Raw genomic sequence first — 12,293 nt, forward strand, 5'->3', positions numbered from 1 at the left:
CAGCCTGGGCATTGCCCTGACCAGGAATCAAACCAGCAACCTCTCAGTATACAGGATGACACCTAGCCAATTGAGCCACACCTGCCAGGGCTATCCCAGTTTTTAGAATAAAGAAACTGAAACTCAGGAGAGAAAAAGGGGACATCTGTAATACTTTCAACAATAAAGATAAATTTTTTTAAAAAGATTCATTTCTTGCCCAGCTGGGCGTGGCTCAGCGGTTGAGTGTCAACCTAGGATCCAGGCTATCGGGGTTCAATTCCCAGTCAGGGCACATGCCTGGGTTGTGGGCTCGATCCCCAGTCAGGGGCGTGCAGGAGGCAGCCGATCAATGACTTTCTCATCATTGATGTTTCTATCTCTCTCCCTCTCCTTTCCTCTCTCTGAAATCAATAAAGATATATTTAAAAAAAAAAAAAGATACATTTCTAGGTAACTTTTGGAAATTATGAAGCTAAGTGTTTAAAAAAAATAACTGAAACTCAAAGAAGTTAGGGTATGAGATGCTTAATTTAGATGTGCTCTAAAACCAAGTTTTTTCTGTTACAACACAACTGAAAGCTTCTTCTGGTATTATATGTAAATGTCACTGCATATGAATGTTCCTAACCCTGTTCTCTCTCTTTTTTAAATTTTTTTATTGATTTTAGAGAGAGAGAAAGGGAGATGGAGAGAGAGATAGAAACATCAATTGGCTGCTTCCTGCATGGCCCCTACTGGGGATAAAGCCCACAACCCAGGCATGTGCACTGACTGGGAATCGAACCAGCGACTTCCTGCATGGGAAGATGCTCAATCTCCTGAGCCACACTGGCTGGGCCTAACCCTGTTCTCTTAGTGCTGAGGCTCACGTAGCCCTTCTTAGATTTCTCAGGCTACTTCTATAGCTATTTAAAAAATTTTTTGCATTTGAAGAAGCCAGAGATTCTCAGCTGCTAAAAGTTTAGTATTATTTTTGCATAATCCTTCCTTAGGCTCTGTTTCCAGTATGACTTGATTGTCCATAATAAATCTGTGACTCTAAGGTGAAGTATTTCTGGAAAACCTGATAGGTTTAAAGCCTGTTGTAAAATTTGGAAGTTACTGGGAAATTTTTAGTATTGGATTATTTATATAGTAGTTACAAATCTTAAACCCTTAAATATTTGTTATAGTATTTCCCTGTTTACATAGCATCAGGAAATAATGCATAGTTGCTCATAAATAAATAAGAGTGGAATTTATCAAGTACTGAAACTTTTAAACAGAACAAAAAAATTTTTTGATAGTTTTCCAAAATGTATATTTTATTGTCACTTTTACCTTCTCTAGGTGTCTTGGGGTTATCATTACATATATCAGTTATTATAATATAGTAACCTGATGAAACCTTGAGGAGTATAGAGCTCTGTTAATTTTTTACTAAATATCTGTAGACAGCTGTGCTTTTTGAGTTCTTGTATTTATTAAAAATAATTTTCCCCCACCCTGGCCAGTGGGCTCAGTTGGTTGGGCATCGTCCCATGCACCAAAGAGTTGACTGTTCGATCCCTGGTCAGGATACATACCTGGGTTGCAGGCTAGATCCCCAGTGGGGGAACATGTAGGAGGCAGCCCATCAATGTTTTCTTCTCACACATCAATGTTTCTCTCTCTCTCCCTCTCCCTTCCTCCTTCTCTAAAAAATAAGTAAAAAATCTTCTAAGCCCTGGCTGGTGTGGTTCAGTGGTTAGAGTGTCATCTGGCAGGGATGACATTAACAATTGTTTAATTAATGAATATCACTTTGGAATCACCAGCAAATTGTCTTAAAACTTCCTCCATCGTGTTTATTATCCAATAGGTAACCGAACTTTCATAGTGGAATAAGCCCAGGACTTCCTGAAAGTTAGTAAACTTTCACTGTTAATAAGTATTTGTATTATCCTAGACCAGTGACTTTCAACCTGCAATAATTTTTAAAACATGCAGTACCTGACTATTCAGTCAAGGGCACTGACTTCTTTTCCCTTAGAATTGTCAGATAGCCAACACAACAATAGCCACCCAATGTGAGTGAATCAAAATTATACCTTTTTTCCCCTGCCAAATTGGCAAAAAATATATTTTTTGGTGTGCCATAGAACTTTAGTAATTAGTTTATGTGTGTCATAAGATTAAAAAAAGGTTGAAAATCACTGACAGTTCACTTAATCTTCCAGTTTCATTATCTGTAAAGCAAGGAAGTTGCACTAGCCTAAGAACTACTAGTACCTTTTAAAGTTAAAAAAATAACATTATTAAGAAGTGTCTGAGTAAAAATGACTGACTTGGCTGTCCTATGAGTAGTTTGGTCTTTATGGTGAATATTTTGATGGTTGGCTTATTTTCTGTGTTGCAGATAATAGAAATTACAGATGAATGAGGCATCTCTCTGTGGATGTTCTCAATCCATATAAAGCTTTATTAAAATTAACTATAGTTAGATTGAAAAGAATGCTAGTCTTGCTAAATATTTCTAGGTAGCACAGTTGTATTTAGTGGTATGAAATTGGTATAGAATTACAGTCTTTTAGCTGGAGCATTTTTAACAATATCATAGGTGATATAAGATTCTGACTAGACATTTTGCTGATATTTGTCCCTGTATAACTTGAAGTTTTTGTTTAGTCAGAGACAAGTCAGTTGGTTTTTAAGTTTCCAAATTATCATTGGTTTTATTTTTTGTTTTTAATTAGGCAAGTAAAACTTGAGATGGATCAGTACAAAGAAGAGCTGTCTTCAATGGAAAAAGAAATAATGCACCTAAAACGAGATGGAGAAAATAAAGCAATGCATCTCTCTCAGTTAGACATGATCTTAGAACAAACAAGGACAGAACTAGATAAGAAAACAAATACTGGTAAGCAACAGGTTACCTGAGCTTAGCTGCCTGCATATTTACACCTGAGGAAGTAGACTAAAGTAAGAATTTGGGATGATGGGGTTGAAAGGAACAATGAGTAGTCATGTTGCCTGTGGTAGATGAATAAAATTAAATATTCTTAATTATAATTATTTACAAAGTTCTTAATAATAGTTTATTTGTAGTTCTAAAATTATTCTCTTTCTTAACAGTTAAGGAGCTGGAAAAGTTACAGCACCACACTGAAACTGAACTAACAGAAGCCTTGCAGAAAAGGGAAGTAGTAGAGACTGAACTACAAAATGCTCATGGAGAATTAAAAAGTACTTTAAGACAACTCCAGGAATTGAGAGATGTGCTGCAGAAGGCTCAATTATCATTAGAGGAAAAATACACCACTATAAAGGATCTCACAGCTGAACTTAGGTGAGTTAAATATTAAGAAATGATATCACAGTTACAATAAGAGATGATATCAAAATTTAGTATCATAAGTACTAAGAAATGATATCACAATAATCACTTTATTATTCTGAATCCTTGGGTCATACAGTAAAATTTGATGTTGAATTCTAGGTGTCTAAACATGTCAACTGGTTCACTGTGGCTCTTCCAGGTCAGCCTCTCCCATGCTCCATCTAATAAATTCAACAGTTGCTCTTGGCTGATATTTTATTATTGATCTTTGGACCATTTTACACTGGCCCACTCCTATATTCCATAGTGGTAAAAAATGATTGAACCAGCATACAGCAGTGGTTAATAGCAAAATAATATTAATAATAACAATATTGTTCTTTGTATTAAGCCCTTATTTTGTGCCAGTACTATGCCAGGGACTTTATATATGATCTTACTCCTTTCTTTACAACAAACCTATTAGGTACATATACCACCATTTTTTTTCTCTCCTTTGGCTTTTAGTTTTTTGGTTTAGTAAAACTTATCATTATTGTTGAAAATATTACAGATGTCCCTTTTCTCTCCCCTTGACTCCTTCCATCCCGCACCCACTCCCTGCCCTACGCCTTCACCACACTATTGTCTGTCCACCGGCTATGCATATATGCATATAAATTCTTCAATTAATCTCTCCCCACCCACCCCCGCCTTCCCTCTGAGATTCGTCAGCCTGTTCCATGCTTCTGTGTCACTGAATCTATTTTATCAGTTTATTGTGTTCTTTAGATTCCACATATAAGTGAGATCATGTGATATTTGTCTTTCTCTGCCTGACTTATTTCATATATCACCTTTTTACACTTGAGAAAACTGAGGCTTGGGAAAATTAAGTAAAATGTCCAAAGTCAGAAAGACATAGAGGGTTCAGAGAAGAGAATTAAGCACAAGCCTGTCCAACACTAAAATCTAGGTTCTTAGATTAGCAGCTAAATTCACCACATCTATGGTGGGTGTGGTTGGAGAGCCAGACCAGAGCCAAAGTGTGGGAAATAGATTCTGAAAGTGAAAACAGAATCACAACCCAGGATGTGAAATGTAGAATGAAAGAACAGGGTAGAGAGAGAACAGCAGGATGACCCTGAAACTTAGATGTATCTCATTTATTGTAGGGTTTCTTTCTCTTTTCTAACACAGACTCATTTTTAGTAAATTTCATGTAGCTTTAAATAGTGTCAGACTTTCAAACCCCTATCTCTAGTAATTGCCTATTCCTCAAACTCCAGACTCAAATATATAATGAATTACTTACCTCCACTTAGATATATATTTTTTTAATTCTCACCCGAGGCTATTTTTCCATTGATTTTCAGAGAGAGTGGAAGGGAGGGAGGGAGATGGAGAGAGAGAAAGAGAGAGAAACATCGATGTGAGAGAGACACATCAGTCAGTTGCCTCTCGCATGCACCCGCACCAGAGTTGGGGAGCAAACCTGCAACCCAGGTACGTGCCCTTGACTGGGAATCGAACCATTGACCCTTCAGTCCAAGGGCCAATGGTCTAACCACTGAGCAACACGGGTCAGGGCTCTCCCTCTTTTCATTTAATCTGTTAGCCAGTCATGTCAACTCTTAATTTCCAAAATATATTCTGAAATCTATTAATTTATTGGCCTCTTTTTTATCACCGCCTTAGCACTACCATCATCATCTCTCACCTGGCCTGTTGCTGTGACCTCCCAACTGGTTTCTCAGTTTAAATTCTTGACCCTTCCCACAATCCATTCTCCACAGAATGGATTTAAGTTTTAATTTAAAACATCAATCAGATTATATTATTCCCTTACGTAAACCTTCTAATGGCTTCCCAAAAGATCCAGAATGAAACCCAAGCTACTTGGGAAGTGTAAATCAGAACCACCATGAGATACAGCTTCACACCATAATGTGTGAATGGCCATAATAAAAACAAATGAACAAACAAACAAAAACCAAAACAGAAAATAACTAGTATTAACAAGTGGGTGGAGAAACTGGAACCCTCATACATTGGTGGTGGAAAACTAAAGTGGTATAGCTGCTGCACAAAACAGTTTGGCAGTTCCTTAATAAGTTAAACAAAAAATTATTATATAACTCAGTAATTTCACTCCTAGGTATGTACCTAAAATAATTAAAAACAGGTGTTCAAATAAAAATTGTGCACAAATGTTCATAGCAGCTCTTCACAATAGCTGCTAAGTGGAAACAACCCAAATGTCCATCAGTAGTTGAATGGATAAACACAGTGTGGTATATCCATACAAAGATTATTCAGCCATGAAAAGAAAGTACTGATACATGATAGAGCATGATGAACCTTGAAAACATCATGCTGAATGAAAGAAACCAGATACATATTGCATAATTCCATTTATATGAAATATCCAGAATTAACATCTGTAGAGATAGAACGCAGATTAGTGGTTGCCAGGAACTAGGGGGAGGGCAAATAGAAAATAACTGCAAGTGGGTATGAAATTTTCATTTGAAGTGATGAAAAAGTATTAGAAATAGTGGCAATGGTAACACAGCATTGCAAATGTACATAATGTAACTGAATTGTATACTTTAAAGTGGTTAAAATGGTAAATCTTATATGTATTTTATCACAATTTTTTAAAAATCCAAGCTCCTTATTTTGGAATACAAAACCCTACATGACAAGGCTCGATCTACTTCCCTGGCTTCACTTCATACTGTTCTTGTTCCTGGCCTTTTTATTTTACTTAAAACTTACCATGGTTTTCCCCACTCCAACTTTGCTATAGCTGTTTCTTTGGTCTGAAATAATGGTTCTATGGCCAGCTTCTTGCCCTTCCTGACCACCTGCTCTAAAGTAGCCAGCCAGTCACTATTTCATCACTATTTAATACTCTGACATAGCACTTTGTATTGTGATATTTTTCTTTTTCAGTTGTTTATTATTTATAGTTCATCTTCTCTCCTGGACCTACTAGAATGTAAACGTATGTGATGAAGGACTTCTGTCTTGTTAACTATTAAGTCCACAGTACATAGAACCCTGAAATCTAGGAAGCATCCAGTAAATATTTGCTAAATGGTTAAGTGAGTGAATGGATGAAAGAAGTAAAAATGAAATCTAAAATTCTAGCTAATAGCTGAATTTTGGGAGCTCAGTTATTTGCATAGACAGCAGTTAGAGTTATCTTTAGAATTCATTTCATATTACTTTTAGAATATTAGTTTAGCTTTGTATTTTTATAACTTTTGACTTTTAGGAGAATAATAAACTGCTCATTAAAGAAGTTCAGAAACTTTTAAAAAATCAGTACCTTTATTTAATATTGTCTCATTTTTTTAAAAAATATATCTTTATTGCTTTCAGAGAGAGAAAAGGAGATGGAGAGAGAGAGATGGAAGCATCAATGATGAGAGTCATTGATTGGCTGCAGCCCACAACCCAGGCATGTGCCCTGACCAGGAATCGAACCCCGATTGCCTGGATCCTAGGTCGATGCTCAACTGCTGAGCCACGCCTGCCGGGCTATTGTCTCATATTTAAGACTGGAAAATCATTTGAAGATTTTCAAGATCAACACAACATTTTCTGGCTTTGTCATATCAGAACTTAAGAGTTCAAATTAAAATTCTCTGATCACAGGCTTCAGAGTGGTAGAAGTATTAAAATTGTATTAGTACTGCATTTTTATAATGCAAAATTATATATAAGTTAGGGTTTTAGGAGGATGAGAATTTACAGTATATATATTTATAAAACATATATAAAATAAATATATAAAATACATTTATATTTATAAAATATTTCTATAGTAGACTTCATTACTTCACTATATGTAAGGCATCATTTTGAGTAAAATTCCCATGAGAAACACAATGGTCATTTACTCTTGAGCTGTGGATGTCAGGAATACCAACCATGAGATAAATACCTCATTCAATTGTAATAAACTCACAGCTGTTACATAGAAAAGACATTCAAAGTTTCCCTTGGTCTATAGATGAAAAAAATCTGGATATATTTTTTTAAATTCTTACACTGATTCAGTCTTATTCCCTGGGAGTGCTTTAACATTTAGCTTAAACTATCCACAATAGTAGAGTTTAAGTTAAGTTTTGCCCTTTTAGAACACTCTATTAAACTAATTATATTAATATCAATCATTTTTCTTATACATTATTATTTTAATTTGAGCCCTTTCAATATGAAATAATTTCATATATCCAATCACTTTTAACTACAGGAAAGGTAACCCAGTTGATGTTTAAAAACTATAATATTTTTACTATTTGCTTTGATCTTTTTCCTTTGTAAATTTCAGAGAATGCAAGATGGAGAATGAAGACAAAAAGCAAGAACTCCTTGAAATGGATCAGGCACTTAAGGAGAGAAATTGGGAGCTAAAGCAAAGAGCAGCTCAAGTTGGTTTTCTTAATTATATTTTAATGAAATTTTCTGTTAAAATACAGTCACACAGTGTTTCAGTGGTCACACTTTTTGACAAATGGACATTTTATAACATTTGGTTTTGTGCACATAAATATTTTTGAAAAATTAGAAATATATCATCTTTCTTTATCTTGCTATTTTTACAGCAAAAGAGTTTTTGAGAATGAAGGTTAGCTTAGTATCTGAGCCTTTTGATCTCTTATATTAGTGTATATCAGAAAAAATGGGATTAAAGGAGTTATTTGCTCAGCTAATGTTTGTTGGAGGAGCAAAAATACTCAGAAGGTATTATTCATCCGCATCTTTTTTGAAGACTTTACTTTTTAGAGCAGTTTTAGGTTCACAGCAAGATTAAGCGGAAGGTACAGATTTCCCACATACCCAACATGTACACAGCCTTCCCCATTCTCAACATTCCCCATCAGAGGTAGAACATTTGTTACAGTCATGGGCCTACATCGATGCATCATAATCTCCCAAAGTCCAGAGTTTACATTACAATTGACTCTTGGTGCTACGACATTCCCTGGGAGGAATGCATGATAGGTAGCCACCATTATAGTATTTTCCCTGCACTAAAAATCCTCTGGGACCCACCTATTCACCCTCCCCTCTTTTCCTCCAACCCTGGCAACACTGATCTTTTTATTGTCTCAATAGTTTTGCCTTTTCCAGAATATCATATACATAATTTGAATCATAGTATGTAGTCTTTTCTGATTGGTTTCCTTCGGGTAATGTACTTTTAAAGTTCCTCCATGTCTTTTCATACCTTGACAGTTCCTTTCATTTTAGTACTGAATAGTATTCCATATCCTGGATATACTGCAGCTTATTTATCCACTCACCTCTTGGAGGCCGTCGTGGCTGCTTCCAAGTTTTGGCAATTATATATAAAGCTGCTATAAATTTTTGTGTGTAGCTTTTTGTGTTGACGTAAGTTTTCAACTCCTTTGGGTAAATACCAAGGAGCATGATTGCTGGATCATATTGTACGAGTATGTTTACTTTTATAAGACACTTCCAAACTGCCTTCCAAAGTGGCTGTACCATTTTGCATTCTAACCTGGAATGAATGTGAGTTCCATGCTGGCTAGCATTCAATGTTATCAGTGTTTCAGACTTTGACCATGCTAATAGGTGTGTAGTGTTGTCTCCTTGTTGTTTTAATATGTATTTCTCTAATGACCCGATAGGGAACATTGTTTCCTATGCTTACTTGACACCTATTTATCTTCTTTGGTAAGGTATCTTTTATTTTTTAATTGGGTTTATTTGTTCTTAAAGATTATTTAATTGATTTTTAGACAGAGAGGAAGGGAGAGAGAGAGAAGCATCAATGTGAGAGCCAAACATACATCAGCAGCCTTCTGCCTGCCCCCTACCGGGGAGTGAGCTGGAAACCCAGGCATGTGCCCTGACTGGGAATTGAACCTGCAACCTTTCAATGCACTGGACAGCACCCAACAAACCGAGCCACACCATCCAGGGCAGGTTGCTTGTTTTTTTATTGTTGAGTTTTAAGAGTTTTTTGTGTATCTTAGATACCAGTCCATTATCAAATTTGTCTTTTGCAAATATTTTCTCTCAGTGTGTAGCTTTCTTTCTCATTTTTTTGACATTAACTTTCACAAAATAGAAGTTTTTCGTGAAGTCTAGCTCATCAATTATTTCTTTCATGGATTGTGCCTTTGGTTTTTTACCTAAAAAGTTATAGCTGTACTCAGTCATCTAGGTTTTCTTCTATGTTATCTTTTAGGAATTTTATAGTTTTGCACTTTACATTTTGGTCTGTAATCCGTTTTGTGTTAATTTTTGTGAAGGCTGTAATGTCTGTGTCTAGATTCTTTTTTTTTTAAATTGATTTTTAGAGGGGGAGAGAGAGAGAAACATCAGTCGATTGCCTTCCCTACGTGCCCTGACTGGGGATTGAACCCAGAACCTAGGTATGTGCCCTGACTGGGAATCGAACTGACCACCTTTTGGTGTATACGGGTTGGTGATCCAACTGAGTCACCTGACCAAGGCTAGATTCTTTAATCCAGCACCATTTGTTGAAAAGACTATCTTTTCTTCACTGTATTGCCTTTACTCTTTTGTTAAAGATCAATTGACTAGCCCTGGCTAGTGTGATTCAGCAATTAGACCAGGGGTGGGGAACCCTTATTCTGCTAAGGACCATTTAGATATTTATAACACTATTCACGGGCCATATAAAATTATCAACTTAAAAATTAGCTATGAAAAAAGCTCCTAGAATTATTGAATTTTGAGTCCCGCCTGTGGTTGCCTTGGAAGGTCCAAACCAAATGATTTCTCTGGCTTGACGTTCCCTACTCCTGGGTTAGAGCATCGGCCTTGCACTAAAAGGCCATGGGTTTGATTCACATACCTGGGTTCCAGGTTCGACTTGTGTGAGAGGCAACCAATCGATGTGTCTCTCTCACATTGATGTTTCTCTCTTTCTCACTCCCTCCGTCCCTTCCACTCTCTCTAAAAAGCAATGGAAAAAATATCCTTGTGTGAGGATTTAAAAAAAGATCAATTGACTATATTTATGTGGGCTTGTTTCTGGGCTCTCTATTCTCTTCCATTGACCTATTCATCTATTTTTTTTACCAGTACCACACTGTCTTGATTAGTGTAGCTTTATAGTAGTAAGTCTTGAGGTTGGGTGGCATCAGTCCTCCAATTTTGTTATTCTCTTTCAGTGTTGTGTTAGCTATTGGTCTCTTGCCTCTCCATATAAACTTTAGGATCAGTTTATAGATATCTGCAAAATAACTTGCTGGAATTTTGATTGAGATTTCCTTGAATTTATAGATCAAGTTGGGAAGAACTGACATCTTGGCAATATTGAGTCTTCCTACCCATGAACAATGACTCTCTCCATTTATTTAATTCTTTGATTTCTTATATTGGAATTTTATAGTTTTCCTTATATATATCACGTATATTGTGTTATATTTATGCCTAAGTATTTATTTTGTGGAGGTGCTAATGTAAATGATACTGTGTTTTTAATTTCAAATTTCTCTTGTTCATTGTTGATATATAGGACAACAATTGGCTTTTGTGTAGTAACCTTGTACCCTAGCCCCTGCTATAATTGCTTATTAGTTCCAGAAAATTTTTGTCAAATCTTTTGGATTTTCCTACCTAGGTGATCATGTTTTCTGTGAACAAAGATAATTTTATGTCTTCCTTTCCAATACGTATACCTTTTATTTCCTTTACTTTTCTTACTGTGTTAGCTAGGATTTCCTAGTTTACCGAAAATTTTTATCATGATTGGCTGTTAGATTTTGTCAAATACTTCTTCCTTAGGTGTTGATGTGATAGATTACATTGATTTTCATATGTTGAACCAGCTTTTGATACATAGAATAAAGCCCACTTGTTGTGGTATATAATTTTTTTATTCTTTATTGGGTATGATTTGGTAACATTTTGTTGAAAATTTTTACAGTTATGTTCATGAAAGATGTTTGTCTATAGTTTTCTTTCCTAATGATGTCTTTGTCTTATTTGGTATTAGGGTAAGGCTGGCCTCACAGAATGAATTAGGAAGTTTTTCCTCTTCTATCTTCTGAACAAGATTGTAGAGGATTATTATAATTCTTTCCTTAAATGTATGATAGATTTCACCAATGAACCCATCTGGGCTTGGTGCTTTGTTTTGGAACATTATTAATCATTGATTCAATATCTTTAATAGATACAGAGTTATGTAGATTATTTCTTTTTGTGTGAGTTTTGACAGATTGTATCTTTCAAGTAATTGGTCTTTTTCATCTAGTTTTATTAAATTCATGGGTGAGGGTTGTTTATAGTATTCCTTTATTATTACTTTATTGTCCATGAGATTTGTTATAATGCCCCCATTTTCATTTCTGATATTAGCAATTGATATCCTCCTTTTTTGTCTTTTTTGTTAGTTTGGCTAGATACTTATCAATTTTATTGATTTTTTTTAAAAAAACACAGCTTTTAGTTTTGTTGATTTTTCTCTACTGATTTCCTAATTTTAATTGCATTGATTTCTGCTCTAATTATTAGTATTTCTTTTCTTCTGCTTACTTTGGATTTAATTTGTTCTTTTTCTAGTTTCCTAAGGTGGAAGTTTAGATGATTGATTTTAAATCCTTCTTCTTTTCTAATATATGCATTTAGTGCTATACATTTTCCTCCAAGCATTGCTTTTGCTGCATTTCACATTTTTTTAACGTAATTAGCAGCTTTTGTCTAGCATGAAATGAAGTGTGAATCACTTTGTCATTTATGAACATAATATTTTTTCTTTAGGTTTCTATAATATATATGGGGCTCAAGATCCAGTATTAGTAAGCAATGAGTATTTTTCTTATTCTTTTTAATAATTTATTTGAGGTGAGTTTGTTTCAGTTATACCCACTATAAGTAATTCTAAAACATATTCCAAGCACACAATTTTTATAATTTTAATAATTTATTTGAGGTGAGTTTGTTTCAGTTATACCCACTATAAGTAATTCTAAAACATATTCCAAGCACACATCAGAATAAAATTGAATGACAGTTT

At 35.1% G+C, this 12,293-nt stretch overlaps 1 protein-coding gene across 5 annotated transcripts in view; it reads left to right on the forward strand.

Annotated features, from left to right (window-relative positions):
• The window catches only part of CCDC18 (coiled-coil domain containing 18), a 93,113-nt gene that overhangs the window by 48,328 nt on the left and 32,492 nt on the right, over nucleotides 1-12,293 (forward strand). For all 5 annotated transcript variants that reach the window (XM_081145283.1, XM_081145286.1, XM_081145284.1 and 2 more), the window contains 3 exons: nucleotides 2,697-2,860; nucleotides 3,076-3,289; nucleotides 7,605-7,704. In XM_081145283.1, coding sequence (XP_081001409.1) covers nucleotides 2,697-2,860; nucleotides 3,076-3,289; nucleotides 7,605-7,704 — 478 coding nt within the window. The remainder of the gene's footprint in view (nucleotides 1-2,696; nucleotides 2,861-3,075; nucleotides 3,290-7,604; nucleotides 7,705-12,293) is intronic.

Source organism: Miniopterus schreibersii, assembly GCF_964146895.1.
Source record: "Miniopterus schreibersii genome assembly, chromosome: 8".
NCBI lineage: Eukaryota > Metazoa > Chordata > Mammalia > Chiroptera > Miniopteridae > Miniopterus > Miniopterus schreibersii.